We start from the raw sequence: 25,525 nt of genomic DNA, 5'->3' as shown, positions 1-25,525 counted from the left end.
TTCTATTTTATTATATTTTAAAATGTAATTCATTCCTGTGACGCAAAGCTGAATTTTCAGCATCATTATTCCAGTCTCCAATGTCACATGATTCTTCAGAAATCACTCTAGTTTTCTAATTTGGTGCTCAAAAACATTTCTTATTATTATCAATTTTGAAAAGAGTTTTGCTGCTGTTTTGATGCCATGATATTTTTTTCTGAATCCTTTGATCAAAAGAAAGTTCAACTCAACCTTATGTCTCAATATATAACCTATTAACAGCCGGTTTACATCTGGATCATTTCAAGTGTACACTGCTTTTTCCTCCATGTTAATGATTCTGTTATTGAATGGTGAAGTAATGTTAATGTTAAATTTTCCATTTCCTTCTTTCTTTAAAATAGAATTTTAAAACATTTCAGGTGGCTACATTTTTTTTGCATCCCTAGTTAGAACAGTTGGTGATATGGATATACACTAGAAATCCGATTGCAAAAACACTAAGACTGTTTCAGACTGTTTCCAAAACCACAATTATAATCTTACGTCCATCTATAATTTCAAGTGGCCGTCTGTGCCACATTTTGCAGCGATCCGGTAAAGATCGCTGCCTTCTAACCGCAAAAGTCAATTCTGTGGTTTGCCAGTTAACAAACCAGAGAGCAATTCATTATCAGAAACAATTATCCTTCAGTCTCCTTGAGCGTTAAAGCTGTGATCTGTGGTGTGTTTTAGAAATGGCTTTTAAAGTAATAAATCTTAACAAACGCTGAGCTGCTAATGTGTTACATTACAACGGCCCTTGTGGCCAACTGTTTACTTGTAGATATACATCTTAAATTAATATTCGTTCTGTCTCTTTGTCATCCATGCCACCCAACCCTTTTGACTCTCTGTGAATCTCATACTATGTGTTTGTCTGTGTGTGCGCTCGGGTTTGGCAGTGGCTGATGTGGACATGCCCAGATCTGCATGTTCAAAATAAGAAGCATGTACAGACTTTAGCTGCAGCTGACAGATCCGTATCTCCATAGATAAGAGCCATCTCTCACCTCCCTGAATATTGATTTGGTTCAATTCGCAAATTAACCATCCGTTTTAGAATGAATCTTAGGGACTGTAAAATGCCAAATTGTGTCATTCATGAACTGATTTCAGTTTACTTATCACTCACCGGCCCCACATTATGCCCACTGTGTGAGCTTCATGTCTGTGTAGAGTGGAGAATTAAACATTCTTAAACGTGCCAAAGCCGAAAGTGAGCCAGAGTTCATATCCAAAGCACACGTCAGTTTAGATGATCTCTCACTGTAGTTCACAAATGCCTCGCAGTGCTGAAAATTTGTCCTAATGCATTGCACTCAGATAAAAAGGGGAAAAGTACATGCATGAAAACTTGCTATTCATTAGTTCATTAGTTAGAACATGTGCGATCTTTAGTCCTCCTTTCTCAGAATGGCCTGAGAGAACACAAAAAGTTTATTTAACAAGCAAAACTAAGCTTAAAGTACACTGTACACACACTGTTCCAGGAAGAAATATTGTGAACAATTATGAGCTGTGTTTATATTTTAATTTGGTAGATCCACAAATATATTTCCATTACACAGAGGCATTTATTAGCTCCTCAACAATTGTTTAACTGTGTGTTTCTGTTCCGAAATAATAAACTGACTATGCAGAATTTTAAGGCATAATGCGTGTTTCTGATGTGACCTGTATTTTTTGCATAGAATGCAATTGAGTCAAGCTTAGAGAAAAATAAGTCTATCCAAGATGGCGGACACAGCACTATAAATTTAGTAATGATTTAATACAGAAAAGTGCCAATAGGATTAGCTCAGTCTAATTTAAAATTGACTTTTTTTTACTCAATATTTGGGTGTTCTATGTATTTTTATTTTCAAATGGATAGTTTACCCAAACATGAAATTAATTTACTCACTGTCATGTCATTTTAAACCCATAAGACTTTGGTTAATCTTTGAAACACAAATCAAGATTTTCCATTAAACCTGAGAGGTTTCGGTCCATTGATCTGCAGAAAGTCTGACTTTTTGACACCTGGGTAGATTTCCCCTTGTAATTTCACTATTTTCTACTTCTACTGTTATATTTATATTTACTTATATTTAGTGTTTAAACATAATAAATATAATGATAAAAATGTCTGTGCTTTGTTTTTTGCATGACAATAAATTTGAAGTAATTTATTCCAAAATTATCAGGCACATCAGCAAGCAATCCGACTTGTGACGTCATTATGTTTGATGGACATAGATACGGTACCGCCTTTGAAAAGCAGTAGGAGTGGTTTAGTAATCGCTGTGGTGAGGTCAGTTTAGTCATTTATGAGGTTCTATTTGAGTTAGAATATCTAAGTAGGCAATTCAGCAAGGTCTAGTAACAGAGAATTTGTGAGTGAGTGTGGGTTTCCACATTTTTGTGCTTTGTCCTGTTCCAGTGGTAAGGTTATAAGGCTTTTTTCTTGTTCTAACTAAGATCTCCACCTACACATACCCTAGTCTTTTGTGTTTTAATTGTGTAATCACAGGGCAGGGAGAGTATAGCTTAGTCAGTGTCAGCCATTTATAAACAGGAAGTCACCACCCCACCGTTATTACCCATCAACTCCTTCCTCCTAGTGATTGGCTCCGATTCCAATTCTCAGTGCCCTAACTTAGAAAATAGAAATAGAAAATTCTCCACATGACTTGAGCGCTATATTCATAGTCTTCTAAAGTCATATGCAACACACACTTGTTGGTAAGTATATACATACTGAGTCAGATCTTTTAAGCATCTACAGTATTTGACACAGCACTGTTTATTTCGGTCACAAGCCCTCAGGGCTGAAAGGTGCGGTTCCTTTTTCTCATAAAGCCATTGAAGCGGCCCCTGAGTGGGGCCAGGGGTCCCGCCTGGGCTGTGTGAAAAGGGAGGCCAGTGTAGTGAGATCATGGAAACGTCTTGTGTTTCTTTAACAGCACAGTGTGCATAGACTGAGTGTTAACTGATGTTTTAGCACCTATGTGACGGCACACTGTTATTCTCAATATGCGCGCCCTCCTGGTGCTGTATTTGTTGAAGCGGCTGTTTCAATAAGTAAAAGCGTTTTCAGCTCATTTATGCTCTATCCGCATCAGGGTTCCTGAAATCTCTTCCTATTTCTGTGCAGACGGTTGGATGCTAACCACATCACTTTAGTGCCTGAGGACAGTTTTGAGGGTCTGCAGCAGCTCAGGCACCTCTGGTTGGATGACAACAGCCTGACTGAGGTTCCCATTGGCCCCCTACAGCACCAGAGTAACCTGCAGGCCCTGACGTTGGCCCTTAACAGGATCACACACATCCCAGACAATGCCTTCACCAATCTCTCCAGCCTGGTTGTATTGTGAGTACTGTGCAATTTCGGCCACATACACTAGAGGAATTCATCCTGCTTTTAACACTGATAAATTTATCTTCCCCTGTAGCCTTTTACCATACATCAGTTAAATCCATCAATGCGCTACACTAACTGTAGTCCTAGACGGCTCGTAAAACACTCATACAAATACACTTGCACATGGTTAAGTACACACACAGGTAAACAGCAGCGTGGATGGGTGAATTTAGAGAGAGAAAACGGGAAAGCAAAATGGACCCTTGTGTCTTGCAAAGTCAAACAGAGGCTATAGACACTCACACTCTCTCTCTCTCTCTCTCTCTCTCTCTCTCTCTCTCTCTCTCTCTCTCTCTCTCTCTCTCTCTCTCTCACTGCCTCACTTCTGGAAGCTTCTCTGTGGGTCTGATTTTCCAATTACATTCCAGCTGCTGGAAAATATTTGTCTTAGGAGTGGAGGCCAATTAATCCGTTAAGTAGACTGAACAAACACACAGACCTGTGTGGTGAAGTGCTCAGAAGAACTACTGAGGAGTTATCCGTTCAGAGAAAATGTTTGTGTTAATGTTCTGCTGAGAATTGCATCTTTTTAATGACTGGAAAATCCAAGCAAAATAGACATCCCTTAGTCATCCTTAGTCATCTGAATGGTTATAAATGGATTCATTAATACCTCTCAGGTTATATTTACTATAATCTATTGGCCCTCTTTTTAGTGCATATAGTCATTTTATCACACATAACTCACTGTATAACTAACCAAACACACTGTGTAAGTAAATTGTCAAATTTAATGGAGGATCAAAAAAGTGCACAAGAAAATGTACATCTTAAAACTAGTGATGAGTGTTATATCGGGTACCTTCTTGATAATCAATGATATTAGTGTTTGGTTTAAAAAAAAAGTACCGTATTATATTGGTGGACATTAGATATTTAATAGTACATGCTCATTTCCCTTATTTTTATATTAAGGTCACTTGCCGTCATATGTTGCTCGCAAAGTTAATCTTTAAAAACATTAACGCTGTTAAATGTAGTAATTAGCAACATTCAAAGTAAACAAAAAGTGAATGTTTGCCTGAATTCGCTTTTAACATTTACAATAATTGGTTTTATTTTTGAGTATTTTATTTGTAATATTTTTTTTAAATATTTACTTATTTTCATTTACACAAAATATAACATTCATCATTATACCATCAAAATAATTATCAGCCTGTTGGCATCATCTAGAAACCCAAATTAAAATGATTGTGTGTAAATGAATATATAAGTGTTGCTTCTAAAATCTTGTTTGTCCGTGTCGTTCAGGCATCTACACAATAATCGGATTCAGGAGATTGGAAAAAACTGCTTTAATGGGCTGGACAACCTGGAGACATTGTGAGTTCCCCTTCACTTACACATGTAATCACACTTCCTGTCATTAAATAGATTGTAATCTGCAAGAGTGGGTCTGTCATCAATAGCATCATACTACATAATTTTTACAAGAGATTGTATGTGGGCACAAGTGTAGTTACTCTGTGTGGTGTTTAGTATATGTATCTGCTGCCCTCTTCTGCAAGACTCAGGGTTGCAGAGAACATTGGGAGCCTCAGAAGGATACCTCAGCTCACATTTATTTGAATACCAGTATGCAGTGTAGTAGAGAACACACTAGACATGGAGTACTTCACTGGTATGCGAGCAGAGACAAAGGTTGAGTAATCCATTGAACCGAGATCCCTAACCTTAAGCCTGAAACGTTATGTAATGTTTTTCATTTTGAATGAAAAGCATGTAATATATGAAGTGTCAAAATAGCATTGAATAAAAATGTGCCAGTTGTTTTTCTGAATGTTTTAGAGAGTAAAATGCAATAGCTCATTTTAAAAAGATGCAGTAAGTGTGCTGTCTTCTTCGCTTGAATTGAGTTGATCAGGATTTACAGTATACTGATAAAGGACAAAGGAGTCTTTTAGGACCTTCGGCTTTACCTTATTGCCTCCGTTCTCTCTCTCCACTTACCACAGTTCGTTTAGCAAGCATCCACTGCGTCAGGGAGGAAGAGGCGAGGGGAAGGGGAAGGCAGATAGCCATCACTGACTCTGCTTTATTTACTTATTCTGGCCATAATTAGGACAGGATGAGGACACGCCAACGTCCTGTGCCCCTGGGAAGGAGAGTGGGAGACCAGACAGGGGCATTAGGGGGTATAGAGGAAGTATCATGCCAGGTTGTATCGTGTGGCAGCTGAGATAAACAATAACACACTGAAGAAATCAGCAGACCGGCTGTCCTGACTGGCCTCTGTAAACAGCAGAGTTGATTTCTCTCAACAGATATTTTGTTTTCTCCATCTTTCATATTGTTCCTTTTCTGTTTTTTGGCAAAAAATTATCTTCAGTTAGGGCTGTCTTTAAACGTAGAGCTGAAACAGAGGTGGCTCATATTATACTGCTTTATTAAATGTATACTATAAAGAGTAAAGAGTTTCCTCTATATTAGTGATGGTAGTGGTTTCGCTCAAGTGTTTCATTCATACAAGGGAGGTTCTTCTAATATGAAAAACTTTCATCTGCCCTGTCTCCTTTTAGGGATCTAAACTTCAACAATCTGAAGACCTTCCCAGAGGCCATTCAGACACTGCCCAAGCTGAAAGAACTGTGCGTATCTCCAAACACACACATTTAAACAATCATTTACAGTCATTCTAATAGTTCCTCTCAATCACTTGTTTTGAAGTTAATTTTTGATATAGATGGTTGGTGTACCAGATTAGAATGTTGTTAGAAAATGGGGATTTCTGAACATCTTTTTCAGAGAGGAAAAAATCGAATTGTTTTTAAGTTTCAGGTGTTGCTTTCAGCATTTTTTATTTTTATATATAAAAAGAAAACTTTTGGAGTCCTTTTTAAAATCAAGGAATATTAGAATAGTTTAATAATGCACTCAGCATCAAGGGTCCCAAACAGGTGTAGGTTTGTTAACCTCATCACCATTGTGTTTAGAAATCCAGAGAGCTTTAAAAAAAATTACTTGTGTCAAGCTGCCATCTAGTGTTAAGAATTAGAAGTGCTTCATAATATTGAGCTGTGATCAGTGATGTAGCAGTTATGAATCCTGAGGGAGAATGTCTCAGAGTGCTCATCTCACAGAGCTTCTTAAAAATTTTTAGCTTAATGATTTCATAATGATTTTAATTTTTCCCTGTTTGCCAGTGGATTTCATAGCAACAGCATTGCATCCATCCCTGAGGGAGCCTTCAGTAGGAATCCCCTGCTACGCACAATGTAAGCAAACGCTGATCCCACTGTCATGGAACACACACACACACTGTCTCATTGAAATATTGTTGTGATTAATTGTTTTTGGCTATAAACATCCATTATGTCTTCAGCCATCTTTTTGACAACCCTCTCTCCTTCGTGGGAACTACTGCTTTCCAGAACCTGTCAGACCTGCACTCTCTGTAAGCAGAATCATTATTCAATCATTGTTCTGGAACTGAATTAATGACACTCACAATTAACATATTAGTGTGTGACTGGCAGGTGTTCGTTTGAATGACTGACCTGCATACTACAGTGTTTACTTGCTTTTGTATGTTTCTTTCTATTTATTCAACTTTATAGGAATCATTCACCCCCAAAATTAAAATGTGGTGGTTCCAAACCAGTTTAGTACACAAAAGTTGATGTTTAGGATTTGCTGTTTTCCGTAATGCACTTTTCTATATAATGGCCTATGTATGATACTTTAATAATGCTTTTTTCTTCAATTTTGGAGCTTGAATAGAATAAAGCTTTTCTAACTAACTGATGATCACAGAGTTTTAATTACTTGAATTTGTTATATATTTCAGAATGCTGCGCGGTGCCAGTATGATTCAGGATTTCCCCAGCCTGACTGGAACAATAAATCTAGAAAGCCTGTGAGTTTATTTTACACTGGATAAACATACGCAAAGAACAGTGTCAGTTAAAATAAAATCAACTGCAAAACATTTATGTAAGGTTTCCTAATATGGAAATGTCATACAGCACAGCCTGAAATAAATTACAAAAAATATTAAATGACAAGCCGTTAAAGTTTAAACTACAGTATAAATTAATCAAAAACACAACTCACATTTAATGTATCTTGTGTTGTTCAGGACTTTAACAGGAACTAAAATCAAAAGCATCCCAGCAGACCTGTGTGAGGATCTGACTGTGCTCCGAACACTGTAAGTCAGACACGATGCATGAGCACGGTTCATAATTCAGTGCCACTCACACTGCTGACACAACAGTATAACACATCAGATACACAGCGATATTAGCACTAAATGACACTTTGTAACCATAAACTAATATGCTACGGCACACATAAGCATTTTTTTAAGCAGTGACATACCACTCATAACAGTTTGTAACACATGTCAGGCAGATGTCCAGTGATGTGCCAGTTACAGCCTTGAGCGCTCAGTAATTAATCATCAGTCACAGGCCCCTTTACATGCAAAGGTTAGCCGTCACTCAAAACACTCACACACGGTCATGGAAAAGCCTTCAAGCCGGTGCTGTCATTTAAGATACTAACATATGCTCAGCATGTCAGTCATAACGTACACTCCCCTTTCCGCATCAGCTTCAAATACACACAGACACACTCCATCGCACACAAGCAAAGTGTGCATCAGTCAAGCGTCATCCACCTCACAGGCACGTACGCAGTGGCCTGTCAGAGGCACAGCTGCAGGGGGATGTTTTAAAGTGATGTCTAATGACCTCCCGGAGGAGAGCGAGCCAGAGGCAGGCCTGCTCCCAGCCTGACTGCTGTAACACATCACACATCCTTTAGTTCCTGTCTAAACTTCATCAAAACATTTCCATTCCTCACAAGCTCAGTGTCTCAACATTTGTGTGTATGTTCTGACAGAGATCTTTCCTATAATGACATTGGAGACCTGCCGTCCTTTCAGGGCTGTGTTAGACTGCAGGACATGTAAGTTCCGTAATCGTGCTACGTTTTTCTACTGTTTATGCAATGTTCAGTACTTACATTTGAATTATGTTTATGAATAGGCTTTTTTTTATTATGTGCCCTGCAGAAGTCTACAGCACAACCAAATCCAGCAGATAGACAGAGGAACTTTCCAGGGGATGACTAGCCTTAGAGTGCTGTAAGTAATAACAATTACTGTGCCGTAAATGTGTGTATATGCAAATGTTAATGTATATTCAGCAGGTCATTCTCACAAAACAATCCCAGAGAGGGTGATCACTTTTGTATTAGATGATCCTACATTATTACACATATTACACGGCTACCTACCACATAAATAAATAAATGGACATGAAATATTGATTTGAATTCATTGGAAGATTTCATTATGTGAGAAGAAAGAGACTGTGGAGTGATACAACAGAGAGACCTGAAACTAGCACAGTTATTTAGGAAATGTTTTGTAGTTCGTCAATTATGCAATTAAGCACTCATAACATAAAAATATTTGCCCACAAAATAATGAAATTAACCAGTCAGAATAAAGTATTCAGTAGAGTCTTATTAATAATAACTAGTGTAAATGGTCTAATAAACTATATTAATTGAAGAATTGTTTGTGATGATGATGATGATGATAATTATTATTAGGGATGGCAGACCAAAACGTAAGTCGTAGAGACTTGAAACTTGAAACACCAATAGTGAGAAGTACGAAATCGCTATTCGCTATTAGCTCCTAAACCGTTAGGCGTAGTATCTTATATCATTGGAATCCTTTGGTCAAGGCAGACAAAATGCATGACTCGAATTCAGTCGTCACCCTGGCAAAAAAAAAAATGTAAACCTACTTTTCCGAACTAGTCCTAGGTTTTTGGCCCGATCGGAACCAAACCAGTGCAGCAAGATTCTCTGGAGTCTGATTGTCAATAATTATCAAAATAATTATCTCTAAGGGGCGCTAAAACGTTAGAAGTGGGAGGAGCCTTCGCGTTTTTCACGCGCGTAAAGGATTGTATACCGCACGATTTTTGGCACACACCCACGACGTTCATGCCGTGTGGTAGAACTCCTCATCCTGAGCAACTTTGCCTCTAGGACCGTCGCTGTCAATTTAATCGTTTGTTAAATATGGGAGATTATTTCAAAAAACACCTTTGTCTAACTAGTCCTAGGTTTTTGGCTCAACCTTAATAAAACCCCTGCGTCACAATTCTCTGGACTCTCTAGGTCAATATTTATAAAAGAAAAAAAAATTACTTTGGCCTTTGGATAGCTATAGCTGGGTCATTTAGAAAGTAGGCAACCCAAAAGCCTATCACAGATGAAAGCTCAGAACTTAGGTGAACACATGTGGCACATGATTCTAAAGAAGCATGCAAACTTTTATGGAGATCGGCCCATGGTGGGGCTATTACTGTTAAAAAAGTGTAAAAATGCTGCATTTATATGGCAGATTCCATGAAATGGCTGAAAATGGGTGTGCATATGCATCACATTATTCTATGCCATAGATGGCACTTTAACTGTTATAAAGGTGTCTTAAATGGTTAAGAGAGCTTTAAGGCACACCTAGCAATACATGAGTGTAAAATGACCAGCTAATGACTTTTTCAATCAAGTGAATAGCTGTTCACTGATCACATCTCCTCACAGTGAACCTAGACAAGGCCAGATCCCTGAAATCTGAATCTTTACCCAGAGCCATCTGTATATGTTTAGCTTGTGTATGTTTGTTTTCACACTGTTCTACAGAGACCTGAGCAGAAACCGGATCAAGTTCATCCACAGAGATGCTTTCCTTTCTCTCAGCGCTCTCACCAACCTGTGAGTGTTTAGTCAAATTGTATGCTCTCATAATTATTCACATTCATTGTATTTCAGTGGAAAAACTGCTGGGAAATTGAAAATATAATTGTGTATTGTAAATTGTGTAAATATAATTATAAACTCTGATTAAACAACAAAGCCATATACGGGGCTTTCGTGTGTGTGTGTGTGTGTGTGTGTGTGTGTGTGTGTGTGTGTGTGTGTGTGTGTGTGTGTGTGTGTGTGTGTGTGTGTGTGTGTGTGTGTGTGTGTGTGTGTGTGTGTGTGTGTGTGTGTGTGTGTGTGTGTTTGTGTGTGTGTGTGTACATGAATATAATTGCCGTTTTTCCATCATGCCATTAGGGATCTCAGTCTGAACTCCCTAGCCAGTGTTCCTACCGCAGGACTGAGTGCACTGAACCAGCTTAAACTGACTGGAAATGTGGAACTGAGGAACGGTCTAATGTCTAAAAGTCTGCCTAAACTCAGGTAGAGCTCTTCACAGCCTTACTCATGTGCCTGTGACTGATTACAGGTCATTAAGGTTGCTCCTGTGTCCCAGTTCAGTTTATATGAATAATGATGTGACATCCTTACCTTCACCCATTCTCTGTAATCACACTCAGAGTATACTCAAGAAATCAGAGACCTTGAGCCTTTCTTTGATCAAAACCCAGATAATTAAGTAACTCTTCATGTCTTCCTAATCAGTTTGTCTCTCTCTCTCTCTCTCTCTCTCTCTCTCTCTCTCTCTCTCTCTCTCTCTCTCTCTCTCTCTCTCTCTCTCTCTCTCTCTCTCTCTCTCTCTCTCTCTCTCTCTCTCTCTCTCTCTCTCTCTCTCTCTCTCTCTCTCTCTCTCTCTCTCTCTCTCTCTCTCTCTCTCTCTCTCTCTCTCTCTCCATCTCTGTCTTTGTCCCCAAAGGTCCATTACGGTTCCCTATGCCTACCAGTGTTGTGCTTTTGTGACTTGTGACAGTGCAGTTAACCCAGCTGAGGATGACGAGCGGAGAAATACATTTGGTATGACTTTTTGTCATATAGTATAATGCTGTTAAGCTCAGTAGCTTCTGGTGTATGTGCAGCTTCACAGCATTATACATCATATAGTATAATGCTGTGAAGCTGCTGCAGCTCAGCAGCTTCACATGTATCACCACATGTGATTGAATGAGGTGGTCTGGCTGTGTTTATGTGTGGTATTATGTTTCTCATAGTTGACATGCTTATAAATGTATTTGTTAGGTGGTGAGGAGGAGATGGAAAGGATTCCTCTAGTCATGCACTGCTCACCCTCACCGGGTAAATACAAAGAAGTCTCTTTTTCTCTCCTTTTGCTACAGCCAGAGAACTCTTGGTAATCTAATGTTACAAGCTACTCACAGAATTATTACCACCATAACACATATTTACTATGGGATGCACAAAACATCTGTACCATATTGGCCGTTTTGTTTTATTTTTAATAATCCCTATTATGTACTGTACATTAACGTTCAAAAGTTTGGGGTCAGTAAGGAGCTCCAAATCAGCATATTTGAATGATTTCTGAAGAATCATGTGACAGTGAAGACTGGAGTTATGATGCTGAAAATTCAGCTTTGCCATCACAGGGATAAATTACATTTTAAGAAAAAGTTTTTGTAGATTGTAATAATATTTCACAATATAATTTTTTTTTACTGTATTTTTGATCAAATAAATGCTGGATCTTTAAAGGCACAATATGTAACTTTTTTGCTTTAAAAATAGCAAAAATCACTATATCTATGTTATATATTTTTTTTTTAGTTGTGTACTTACATTATCCCGACTGTTTCCAACAACTTTCAAACCAGGAGAAATTTGTAATTTAATTTGAGAAACGTCACGTTTCTTTATTTCCGTTTTGTCGCCGTCAATGGCGTCATATCCGCGTTGTCCCTGGTTTCCGCTCGTGCTGCCATAGTAACCAGAGCTATGAACCAGAGCCCTCTGATAGTAACCAAAGCGACAGACGTAGACAACTGTGTAGTTCGTAATGTCTATCTGCACGCTGTTGTTGTTTCGTTCAAACATTATGGACCATGGCAAGCAGACTTCGGATAAAAAAGGAGAACTAAAACGAGAATCAATATCAGCGTGGTGTGTTCGAGATGCCGAGAGCTCCCATAGACAGTATATAAACGATAGCTCCACGTCCGAGACTTCGACCGCTCCTACATGTACTTATTAAACAGGTGAGCACATTTACATAAAACTAATCAATGTTATATAGTTCAACAATGATAAAATGTTAGAATATGATCTGTATGTTATTCTAATGTTGATCTAGCTTACTGCTAGTCTCATACAGACAAACTAACACATTAATTTCTACACATTCAAATGCAGTTTAGTGTGATAATGTTAGACCAAGTGAAACAGTGCTGCGTTACCTTACAAGTTTAATTTGTCTAATAAACTGACCTGTGAGTTGTAATTCTGCACTCGCGTGTAGTTCGGTAGAATGAAATGTCCATATTCCTTTTAACCAGTGGTGGAGGAAGTACTGAATCTCAGTACTTAAGTAAAAGTACAAATAACCAGAGACATATTTACTTTAGTAAAAGTAAAAGTAAAAGTACCACAATGAAACCCCTACTTAAGTAAAAAGTAAAAAGTACCTGATTTTAAATGTACTTTAAGTATTAAAAGTAAGGCAAGGCAAGGCAAGGCAAGTTTATTTATATAGCACATTTCATACACAATGGCAATTCAAAGTGCTTTACATAGAAGAAATTAAAATAATAAAAAGAAATAAGAATAATTAAAACAGTTTAGAAAAATAAAAAATAAAATACAGTACAAACAGTCGGACGAACATTGGCACAGTGCTCATTCAGTAAATGCATAGTTAAACAGATGTGTTTTGAGTCTGGATTTGAAAGTGACTACAGTAGGAGCACATCTGATCTCCTCTGGAAGCTGGTTCCAGCTGCGGCTGGCATAATAGCTAAAAGCGGACTCGCCATGCTTAGAGTGAACCCTTGGTATTTCAAGCTGATATGATCCTAATGATCTGAGTGATCTGTTGGGTTTATATTCAGTGAGCATATCTGCAATGTATTGAGGTCCTAGGCCATTGAATGATTTATATACCAGTAATAATACTTTAAAATCAATCCTAAATTTAACTGGGAGCCAGTGTAAAGACCTGAGGACTGGTGTGATATGTTCATATTTTCTGGTTCTGCTCAGAATCCTGGCGGCAGCGTTCTGTATGAGCTGCAACTGTCTTATGGTCTTTTTGGGAAGGCCAGTGAGGAGTCCATTACAGTAATCCACCCTGCTGGTGATGAAAGCATGCACAAGTTTCTCTAAGTCTTGTCTGGAAACAAAGCATCTAATTCTTGCAATATTTTTCAGATGATAGTATGCTGATTTAGTTATTGCTTTGACATGACTACTGAAACTAAGGTCTGACTCTAGTGTCACACCAAGATTCCTGACTTGATTTTTGGTTGTTTGACCCCTAGAGTGAAGGTATGCGTTCACCTTGAGAACTTCATCTTTGTTTCCAAACGCAATGACTTCAGTTTTGTCTTTGTTTAACTGAAGAAAGTTTTGACACATCCAACTGTTGACTTCATCAATGCATTGGCACAGGGAGTCAATGGGGCTATAATCGTTGGGCGATAGGGCTAAGTAGAGCTGTGTGTCGTCTGCATAGCTGTGGTAAGCAATTTGGTTCTTTCTCATTATTTGGCTCATTGGGAGCATATACAGGTTGAACAGGAGTGGCGCAAGAATTGAGCCTTGAGGGACTCCGCATGTCATAGATGTCCACTCAGACTTATGGTCTCCTATACTCACATGATAACCTCTCCCATCTAAGTATGACCTGAACCATTTTAGGACTATCCCAGAAAGCCCCACCCAGTTTTCCAGCCTGTCCAGAAGTATGTTGTGATCGACAGTGTCAAATGCAGCACTGAGGTCGAGTAACACCAGCACTGATAATTTGCCTGAGTCAGTATTTAAGCGAATATCGTTTATTATCTTTATGAGCGCTGTCTCTGTGCTGTGGTGCGGTCGGAAACCAGATTGAAAATTGTCAAAGTATCCATTCGAGCATAAGAATTTGTTCAGTTGATTGAAGACAACTTTTTCAATGATCTTGCCTATGAAAGGAAGATTTGAGATCGGTCTATAGTTGCTTAATATGGTCTTATCCAGATTGCTCTTTTTCAGGAGGGGCTTGACAACTGCAGTTTTCAGGGAGTTTGGAAAACTCCCAGAGAGAAGTGAAGCATTTACCACTTCTAGAAGATCTGCTTCTAAACTGTTTAACACACTTTTGAAAAACGATGTGGGAAGTGTGTCAAGAGCGCAGGTTGATGTTTTAAGGTGCTGTACGGTTTCTTCCAAAATTTTGCCATCAATTTCTTTGAAATCAGACATAGTAACTACTTTCTCAGGTGGTTTGATCTGTCTGACCCCAGCGCAACTCAAGGATGTGCTGATCACCTTTCTGATATTATTGATTTTCTCAGAGAAGAAAGAAGCAAACTCACTGCACTTGTTGTCTGAGAGCATTTCACTGGGAATCTGGCTTGGGGGGTTTGTCAGTCTCTCTACAGTAGCAAAAAGAGTGCGTGTGTTGTTTAAATTGCTGTTTATAATATTTGAGAAGAAAGTCTGTCTAGCTTTGCCTAGTTCCATATTGAAAGCATGAAGGCTGTCTTTGTAGATGTTATAATGGACTACAAGTTTTGTCTTCCGCCACATGCGCTCTGTTTTTCTGCATTGTCTTTTCATATTTTGCACTGCTGTTGATTTTCTCCAAGGGGCCTTTTGTCTGCCACTCTTCTTCCTGACTTTAACAGGAGCAATATCATCAATTACACCTTTAACTTTTGAGTTAAAAGAATCAAGGAGAAAATCAACAGAGTCTGCAGATATGCTTGGTGTTAAAGATATGGCCTTCATAAATAGGACACTAGTGTTCTCATTTAAGCATCTCTTCTTGACAGACACAGATCTAGCTTCAGTGGCAGGAGAGATCAATATATCAAAGAAAATACAGAAATGATCAGACAGTGCTACATCCTTAATAACAATCGATGAAATGTTTAGACCCTTACTGATAAGTAAATCTAAAGTGTGTCCACGATTGTGTGTGGGTCCATGTACATGCTGAGTCAGATCGAAAGTTTTTAAAACAGTTTTGATTTCTTTTGCCATATTGTTTTCTGCATTATCTATATGGATGTTAAAATCTCCAGCAATGGCAAAACAGTCAAACTCTGAGGTAATTGTTGATAACAGTTCTGTAAAGTCCTCAGCAAAGGCTGGAGAGTATTTTGGAGGCCTGTAAATAATGAAAAGTAAAATGCGTGGAGCACCTTTTAACACAATACCCAGATATTCGAAAGACAAGTAATTCCCAAATGATATTTGCTTACATTGATAGATATCTTTAAAAAGAGCAGCTAGACCCCCACCTCTCTTAACAGCTCTGCAGACACTCATAAAAGTAAAGTTAGGAGGGGCTGCTTCATTGAGGATTGTTGCACTGCAGCTGCCTTCTAGCCAGGTTTCATTTAGAAGCATAAAATCCAGGTTGTTTGTGGTTATTAAGTCGTTGACTAGAAGTGATTTATTTTTAAGTGAGCGAATGTTTAAAAGAGCTAACTTAACAGACTTACTTTTCCCCACAGCAATATTAGTTTGACGTGTAATAGGCACCAGATTAGTTGGGTTTGCTGTACGGCTATTGAAGGCCTTAGACTTTCTATCATGTAAAAGAACAGCAATAGAGAAAGATACAGGCACACTGGGTTCCCGCTTGTTTTGTAAACATTTGAGAAAGTTACTGTTATCAAAACGGGGACCCGACACATATCACTGAGAGCTGGTATCAGTTGTTTTTGGTTCACCTCGAGCAGAAGGAGGAGGGTGTGGGCCCTGGCGTTGTGGCAGAGGCCGAAGAGCTCTCACAGGAGGAGGGGGAGGGCGAGCTGGGCCCGCAGGCTTTGGTGGTAGTGGTGCCTGTCTTTTTTTAGTTGGTATCTGGGGGCTTGCAGCAAAAGAGTGGGATAGTCTGGTTCCAGCATGCACCAGTTCTTCCATTTTCTGTGAGAAGCAGAGTAGTGGCGTTGCAGGGGAGAGGGAGAAAGTGTCTGGTGAAAGGGGCTGTTGCTCTGGTGTTATAGGAGGCTGTAATATGCTGTCCTGGCTTCCCTGGCTGTTTTCCAGGAAGTCGTCCTTGGGTGCTGAATCTTCAAGCAGTTCTGATATGGCTGTCTGTGGTGAGCTCTGTGTGCAGGGCTCAGCTGAGATTGTGTCCGTGAGCAGAGGTTGTTGTGGCGGAGTGGTGTTATGTCCATTTTGCTGCTGAAGTGAAGTCCTGTGGTCATTCATACTGTGTCCAGGTGTGTGTGTGCCGTTCAGATTGAGTGGATTGGCACAAACCGCAGAAGGATGATTTAGGGAGAAGTAGATATTGTCCTTTAACACTCTTGAACCAAGTTTGTTTGGGTGATGGCCATCCCGATGAAACAGTTGTCGTTGACTCCAGAAAAGATTGAAATTGTCAATGAAGTTCACTGCTTTTATATTGCAGGTTTTTTGCAGCCATGTATTTAGCCCAAGCAACCGTGAAAACCTGTTTGTTCCTCTTGCTGGGAGAGGTCCACTGATGAATGTTTGAACTTTCAGACTTTTAAGTGTTTCAAAAAGTTCATTGAAATCCTTCTTAAGGAGTTCTGACTGCTCTTTATGAATATCATTCTTCCCCACATGTATGATGAGTCGATTAGCAGTCTTATGTTTCATCAGAATGTTCTGAAGTTCCCTGTTTATATCAGAAGTTGTTGCTTGTGGAAGGCAGCACGTAGTTGTATCCCTGTTGCTAATGTTTCTGATTATGGAGTCCCCCACTATCAGAGTCCTGGGCTCGGCTGCGCTCTGAGCTGAGTGCCGCTGTCTGCTCAACCTTGAGCGCCAGTTAGCATCAGTGTTAGCTACTGGCCTATTCAGTCTGTGTTCGATCACATTCATCACATTTGTGGATTCCTCATTTACATTCATTAGTACTTCAAATCTGTTCTCAAGATGTATAGGCAGTGGTGGCAGACCAGTGTTTGCAATCCTTGTCAGAGCTGTATCTGGGGTAGAGGATGCTACTGCGGTAATATGTGATGCTCGTGACAATCTGATGTCTCGAGTGCCTTTGGGTCTCGCTCCCTGTTTGTGCCATCGATTAGTAAGTCGATCGGCTTGTTTCTCTACCTGTCGAGGAGTACTAGTTTCATGGGACTCACCGGTATGCTGAGGGTGTCCATGACGAAGCTCTGTTGTGTGCTCCGTCTGGTTTGGTGGTCCCGTAAATAACTTTGTTTCTAGAACTGCAATCCTTTGTAAAAGTCTGTGGCAGTTGGTGCAGCAAGTAGATTCCAGAAGAGGCATTTTCTCTTATCCTTGTAGGCAGTTGTGTTTTCCTTTCCCGGAATGTAAGCTGGTCGGGTAAAAGAATTCTCAGTTTTTGTAGTAATCCAAACTTTGTCGTATGAGCACTGTGCTGATTTGCTGAAGTTAAAATTAGGTGATAAAAGGAAATAAAATAAAGGAAATAAAATATAGAAAAAATAGGAGATAAAATGTAAAAGCGATAGAGCAAAACGCGGAGCAGTAAGCAAGAGCGTCCGAACAGTAGCTGAGCAGGAAGTTATGAAAGTAAAAGTACTTTCATAACAATTTATTCTCTTAATGTCTATATTCTAATAATTAGGGCTGTAACAATATGCAATATGAAACCGAAATCGCGACACTCGGATCCACGAACCTGTGTCGCGGAGTGTGAGAAGGCAGAATCGCGACACACCCCTTATTTGAAGTTAACATTATACAATACGTAGACCTGGATAAATTCTTTAAAATTGGGCAATCCCAGCGTTATGGACGTGACAAATTGCAGTAAAAACTTGAAATGTAAAACCTGAAATGTAAATTCTCAAATACCAATTAAAACTGATTATATATCCATAGCCTACTCCCCATACTCCCTTAATAAAGAAAAATACTAGTCTACAGACACATGCGTTTTATATTTAATATGAGGGAAATATAAATCCGTAACGGACGTGACACAAAAAAAATATTTTTTAGTAATTCTGTGAATTTCACTGCGCAAACCAAAAGTAATATACCCACCGGATGAAGAAGGGTTGGCTCTCCACAGAACATAAAATATTAATTTTATTTTTTGTGTTCACATTTATGAGGAAAAAACAATGTTACAGACGTGAGCGCTCTGAAAGCGGCACTAAAATACTGCTTTAAAACGTTCACAGAGACCTCAAAAGCCCTTCTTTAAAGTGAATTTCGTTTCGTATTAATTGTATCTTAATTTTAATCAATGTTTCATCAACCAATTGCCTGGATTTAATAAATAAGTAAATATAGCAGAAAATAGACCAGGACACGGAGGCGGGGGCGCGTGAACTGGTGAAACTCATGAACCGAAACTCAGGTCTGTACTTGCCTCACAGACCTGAGACGTATATATAGAAAGCTTGAAATGTGTACTTTTAAACAGAACAATTCAAAACGAAAGAAAACAGACTGTTCTCTGCATGTAATCCGTATGAAATGTGCATTTCTCTTGCGCGTTCACTGCAAAGATCGCGCGTCAGCATCAATTAAAATGTCTCCTTGTTATATTTTACATATTCATAATCATTACTTTTGCCGGTTCTTTGTGACAGCTTTTAGGTGCTTTATTGGCAGCGCCCCAGTTACATGTTACATGAACGCGTCAGCACCAAAAACATGGAGATTTTTTTCAATCCCTGTTTTGGCAAGGGGAAAAACTGATCAGAAAATGTAACGAAACGTTGTAGAAATGTAGTGGAGTAGAAAGTATAATAATTGCTGCAAAAAGTAACGAAGTAAAAGTCAAAAGTATGCACTAATGATTGTACTTAAAGGAGAACTCCAGTCAATTTTAACATTGAGCTAATTTTTTTGTAAATTTGGAGTGCTGTCAGTACAGAGAACAACGACAAAAATCGGTGTTGCCTACACCGTGTTATCCTCTTTTTAAAATTTACACCCTGTTGACTTCAATGGTATGAAGGACTAAAAATGACAGAACGAAAAATAAATAAATAAATAAATAAAAGTAGAAATAAATAAATAAATGCAGAAATAATAGTAAAAATAAATACATTTTGGTAATATAAATGGCTATTTCTGTATTTTTACATGTATTTAATTATTTATTTATGCATTTCTATATGTATTTATTTATGTATTTATACATTTATTTATGTATTTATATATTTATTTATTTATATATGTATTTATTTATACATTTATTTATTCCTACATTTAATTATTTCTGTATTTCCACATTTCTACATTTATTTATTTCTGTATTTCCACATTTCTACATTTATTTTTCCCTGCGCATGTATGCTAATTGACCAATGGCTAACCACGCCCCCTCCACTCACTCAGTCAACATTTGGTAACAGGCGCTTTGGCAGCTGTCACAGTAGGAGACATTTCACAGGAGGCAATTGATGATTTTTTTGGAGACAGAAAGATTATATATCATCTCGATGTCACCAAAAGGGCCTTAAATATGCATTGGAGGGTTATATTAATAATTTTATTTTTGAGAAGGTCGATAAGCTTCAGCTCCAGAACAAAGATTTACAAAACGTCATAGTTTGGTGCTATTTCGCTTCAAACGCTCGCTTTATACGCGCGTCCTATTCGCTTTGGATTCAAAATGTTCAAGCGTCGAACTAGACGCGGATACGCGCGAATTTGACGCTCTTTTCGCGTTTGGTGGGAGCGCAGAATAATGAACAGGCTGCGATGTCAAGATTGCATTGCTGGAATGTGTGTGTGTGTGTGTGTGTGTGTGTGTGTGTGTGTGTGTGTGTGTGTGTGTGTGTGTGTGTGTGTGTGTGTGTGTGTGTGTGTGTGTGTGTGTGTCAGTCAGAGAGCGGGCGTCGGGGCGCGATCGAACAGTGGAAACATAAAAACATACTCCATTTTGTTCATACAGGACATAATTAAAACTGCAAAGTGTTTAGCCTACTTATATTTGTGTAAAACACAACATTGTGCTTTTGTCAAACTGTAAACTCTTGTCAAACTATAACCTACAACTGTCACCCAACCAAAATCACACACACACACGCTGTTTAAAAGCCAAAATGACAAGAAAAAAACATAAAAACGAATGAAAACTGATAACCGCAATGCATTGCAATGGACGAGGAAGCAGAGAATGTCCAAGTGTATTGGGTTAGCTATGCGTACTGTGATTGGCTCATCGCGTTTGGGGGCGTGGCTTAGCCATTGGTCAATTAGCATACATGCGCAGGGAAAAATAGATGTAGAAATGTGGAAATACAGAAATAAATAAATGTGGAAATACAGAAATAAATGAATGTAGAAATGTGGAAATACATAAATAAATAAATGTAGGAATAAATAAATGTATAAATAAATACATATATAAATAAATAAATATATAAATACATAAATATATAAATAAATGTATAAATACATATAGAAATGCATAAATAAATAAACAAATACATGTAAAAATACAGAAATAGCCATTTATATTACCAAAATGTATTTATTTTTACTATTATTTCTGCATTTATTTATTTATTTCTACTTTTATTTATTTATTTATTTATTTTTCGTTCTGTCATTTTTAGTCCTTCATACAATGGGGCAAGTTTTAAACCTGCTTTTAGCCTCTTAACATCCTTGATGTGTCATTACAAGTGCACAGCCAATGTGAGTGATTCCTTCGGAGTGAACACGGGTGAATCTGACTGCAGTAGATGTGAAAGATATGAATAAAAATGTTAATTCGGCCAGCGCACATACCTGTATTTATTTCCTGTTTTCGGTTGAAGTCCATAGTAGTCGATTGTCGAGTTCACGCGCGTGATCATAGGTAGCTAAGCAACAGTGGAGAACTCGACAATCGACTACTGTGGACAGGAAAACAGGAAATAAATACAGGTATGTGCGCTAGCCGAATTAACTTCATTTTTATTCATATCTTTCACATCTACTGCAGTCAGATTCACCGTGTTCACTCTGAAGGAATCAATCACATGACCTGTGCACTTGTAATGACACATCAAGGATGTTAAGAGGCTAAAAGCAGGTTTAAAACTTGCCCCATTTAAGTCAACAGGGTGCAAATTTTAAAAAGAGGATAACACGGTGTAGGCGACACCGATTTTTGTCGTTGTTCTCTGTACTGACAGCACTCCAAATTTACAAAAAAATTAGCTCAATGTTAAAATTGACCGGAGTTCTCCTTTAAGTAAAGTACAGATAAGTGAAAAATGTACTTAAGTAAAGTAACAAAGTATTTTTACTTCGTTACATTCCACCACTGCTTTTAACTGTTATATCCGCGGGACTCGCGTCGCGTGTGGAGCTGATAGCTGTCTCTTAGCAATCCCGAACTGCTTTATATCAAAGTCATGATAAAAACATCGATGTATTCACTCATCCATAAACATTATTAGATCGGTCGGCTTGACGTTGACGACAAGATCCATAATTCTTAGCAAGTGTTGCGTCATCAGACTACGCCTTTGTTATTGTAAGAGGTTAGCGACCCCTAGCGGCGAAAAAAATTCCATACTGTACGTTTAATCTTTTTTTTTAAACATAAAATATTGATTTAGCCTTTTATACACTCTTATGCATTTCTTTCAGGGGCATTTAAACCTTGTGAACACTTGTTGGGAAGCTGGATGATCCGATTGACCGTGTGGTTCATCTGCCTGGTGGCGCTCCTCTTCAACTGCCTGGTGCTTGCAGCCACCTTCTCTCCACGCACCTCTCCTCTCTCCCCATCCCGACTCCTGGTGGCTCTCCTGGCTTCCACTAACCTGCTGACAGGGGTCTACGTGGCAGCACTGACACTCCTGGACGCCGTCACTTGGGGCTCGTTTGCAGAGTATGGCGTGTGGTGGGAAACGGGTGCCGGATGTCAGGTGGTGGGCTTCCTTGCTGTGTTTTCATCAGAGTGGGCTGTCCTGCTGCTGGCGTTAGCTGCGGTGGAGCGTTGCTTTGCTGTGAGGGCTCTGATGGGGAAGGAGGGAGCTCTGAGGTCCAGTAGCGAAAGGAGGGAGCGACGAAGAAGGTTTGGTATCGCTGCACTCCTGCTGGGATTAGTATCTATCGCGGCGGCCTGCCTCAGTCTGTATCATGAATCTGCCATGGGCTCTCCTCTCTGCCTGCCCTTCTCTGGAGGTCCTGGACCAGGTCTGGGGTTCACAGTGGCCCTGGTGCTACTGAACACACTAGCGTACCTGCTGAGCGCGGTTGTCTATATGCGGTTATACTGCAGACTGGGTCGTGCCCAGTTGGCTGACCCCGAGCAGGCCGGGTCTGTGAGGCATATTGCCTGGCTCATCTTCACCAACTGCATCTTCTTCTGTCCTGTAGCGGCTTTCTCATTCGCTCCCCTGCTGGCCGGGACCAGTAATGCAGTGGGCGGACCGGAGATGGCCAAATCCGTGACGCTCATATTCTTTCCCCTCTCTGCCTGCTTGAACCCTGTGCTGTACGTCTGCTTCAGTCCCTCCTTCAGATATGACTGGCTTCGGCTTAGAGGACGGGGGAGGGCCGGAGGTTGCGGCGGGCTGGTTGGTAAAGTGGTCACTAAAGGGACGGTAGCAGGAGGCTCTGCGCTATCTGACGACGGCGAAGGCTTGTCTAGCGATTGCGGAATGTACACAAAATTGCACAGCAACACTCGGGCAATGTGTGAACACTGTGACCCCGCCCTCCACATCAGGACATCTTCCTCTTCTGCTTCCTCCTCTTCCTCAGCCTGCAGACATTTAGTGAAGTCCCACAGCTGCCCTGCCCTGATGGCGAATGCATCTCAGTGCCTGAGCTCAGAGGGCTACTGGCCCGACACCGGGACGCTTTCCGCCCAGTCAGAATATGGAGACGAGGGCGATTCGTTTGTGTCAGACAGTTCGGAGCAGGTTCAGGCTTGCGGCCGTGCTTGTTTCTGTCAGAGCCGCGGCCTCCCTTTAGTACACTACTCTTATAACCTCCCCCGCATGACAGACTGAGCTCACAGCCCCGAGCACTCACACACTCACTTCCTCACAGAGTCCTCCAGGGTGTGGAGTGTCCCTGCTCCGCAAGGACAAAGAACAGGGAGGGGCTGGACACGTGGCTGCAGAGCCATTGAGATAAACAGACCGGAAGCACTTTTCACACTTGTGTGCGTGTGCGTGTGTGTTTGAGTGAATATAGACCAAATCCATGAAAAGGGAATCTGACAATACAGAAAGACTCTCTGAGCCAAATGTTGTCAGCAAACAACATGTCTTGTTTTCTGTTTCCTGTCCCCCTCAGCCAAATTCAGTTGCATTGGCACCCAGGGGTGATTGACAGTAGGATGGACTCAGTAATCTTATCTCCCAGTGCCTGCCTTTCAGTTTTTGAGTGTAGAACTTGTCTGTTTATTTTCTTGGGGCATTTTTAGAAGAGAAAAATATATTTTCCCTTTTTATTCTTTAAAACGTTTGTCCTTTCGATTTAAAGCAGGGATATATGTGCCATTGTTGATTGTCTTTTTTCTTATTCCTTGTTGTCATCATAAAGCCTGACTGTCTATGTAGCAAAGTTCCTCCTTATACTGGAGTTCCAGTTTGCCGATGAGAATGTAATGTTCATGCTGTCTTGTTCATGCCCTCTCATTTCTGAGTAAGTTCAAGTTGGCCATAATGTTGAAAAGCATTCATTCCTTGCCTGTTTTTTTCTGAAAGTGATCCTAAAAACAGTCCTCTCCTTCAGCTAAAAGAGTGATCCAGTCATGCCAGTACTCTATTAACTGTTTATGAAAAGAAATCATATTTAATTTATGTTATACAATGACCTTTGGATGTCTTGACCAGAGCGCTTCCTTAATCACTAGTAAGTTTCTAATAATTTATTTTAAGACATGGAAATGCTTTGATGAATGAATGGCAAACTACACTTCTTTTTTTATTCTGCTATTAAGTCACTAGATCATTTTGATCAAGTCATGTATTTTGTACACTGGTAGTGAAAAAAAATGGGTTTCACGTTAGTCATGTTATGGTTGATAAACTATATATATATATATATATATATATATATATATATATATATATATATATATATATATATATATATATATATATATATATATATATATATATATATTTATACTATTAGGTCTAAAAATAAATTAAAAATAAAACTCTAAAAGTGAAAATCATTTTTTTACATTCTACAACTGAATTTAAGCATCACAACATAATGTAACATGAAAAGTTTAAGATTTTCTTAAGATTACATTTAACAGTGTTATAAATGATTAGTTTTTAAAGATTTTTAATTGAGAATTTGATGACTTCAAACATAATCTAAATGTAAAAATATGAAAAATGAGCATGCAAAATTTAATTTTCTATATTGTTAAATCCCAATAAAATAAAAATTGTATCTTATAAATAAAAAAATCTTATAAATGAAAATATCTTGATCTTGAATATTGTGCATCCCTACATAAGAGCTGATGTTACATGCTTTGTACCAAGGTCTTTAAAATTCACAGCCTGTCCTTATGAAAACCCTTTTTTTCCTCTACACTTAACATCCGTTCAGTAGCATCCGTGTGATCAGCTGTATAATATTTTGATGTTGATGTTAAGCTATGTCATGTGGGATGGACAAGGGGACCAAAGTATGTCTTTGTGTTCAGGAATATAGAACATTTCATCATAATGATTCTACTTGTATACCTTTGTCCATGTATGTTCAGGAATTCAAGTGAAAGGAAATGTGTGTTTGTTTGCCTTAGATACCGAATGTCAACACCTTCCTTTGGTCTTCTAACATGTTTGCAAAGTGGATGCCATTTTGCCAGTCATATAAGCTCTGGCATCAACTGACAAGCCTTGCAGGTCGTAGCTACTAGAACTGACAGAATTCCAAAGTGTGTGTGTGTGTGTGAGAGAGAGAGAGAGAGCTTTAGAGATGTCAGTATGTTGTAAATTATTTTTGTAGGACACATCTAATCAAAAATGGGATGCATTGTCTAACAGTGGAAGCTACCTCTTCAACCGTAGTGGCTACCAGTAGTGAGTAGTACATGTGGTTACGTTTTAATTTTTATTTTGTTGGTATGATTGCTTGCGCTGTAAATACATCTAGTTGTATGTTCTCACTGAATGAGTCATGCGTTAGTTTGTACTGGGAGAAAATTACATACTGTATACAGACATTTTTGTAAACCAAACTATATAAACTGATTCGCTTTAAAGATTGGGATTGCTTGTCCTTTGTTATTAAGTTTCTCTCTTGATAGTT

The 25,525-nt window shown here is 39.1% G+C and overlaps 1 protein-coding gene across 1 annotated transcript in view; it reads left to right on the top strand.

Annotated features, from left to right (window-relative positions):
- The window catches only part of lgr4 (leucine-rich repeat containing G protein-coupled receptor 4), a 67,461-nt gene extending 43,432 nt beyond the window's left edge, over nt 1-24,029 (top strand). Inside the window, exons 6-19 of the mRNA XM_081359826.1 lie at nt 3,161-3,376; nt 4,682-4,753; nt 5,950-6,018; nt 6,574-6,645; nt 6,753-6,824; nt 7,218-7,286; nt 7,509-7,580; nt 8,276-8,341; nt 8,448-8,519; nt 10,097-10,168; nt 10,514-10,639; nt 11,073-11,170; nt 11,393-11,449; nt 21,881-24,029. Coding sequence (XP_081215952.1) covers nt 3,161-3,376; nt 4,682-4,753; nt 5,950-6,018; nt 6,574-6,645; nt 6,753-6,824; nt 7,218-7,286; nt 7,509-7,580; nt 8,276-8,341; nt 8,448-8,519; nt 10,097-10,168; nt 10,514-10,639; nt 11,073-11,170; nt 11,393-11,449; nt 21,881-23,253 — 2,506 coding nt within the window. The 3' untranslated portion in view covers nt 23,254-24,029. The remainder of the gene's footprint in view (nt 1-3,160; nt 3,377-4,681; nt 4,754-5,949; nt 6,019-6,573; nt 6,646-6,752; nt 6,825-7,217; nt 7,287-7,508; nt 7,581-8,275; nt 8,342-8,447; nt 8,520-10,096; nt 10,169-10,513; nt 10,640-11,072; nt 11,171-11,392; nt 11,450-21,880) is intronic.
- Nucleotides 24,030-25,525: the final 1,496 nt, after the last annotated feature.

Source organism: Scardinius erythrophthalmus (assembly GCF_964197995.2).
Source record: "Scardinius erythrophthalmus genome assembly, chromosome: 2".
NCBI lineage: Eukaryota > Metazoa > Chordata > Actinopteri > Cypriniformes > Leuciscidae > Scardinius > Scardinius erythrophthalmus.
The sequence above is the reverse complement of the archived record's forward strand: the minus strand, read 5'-3'. Positions and strand labels throughout refer to the sequence as shown.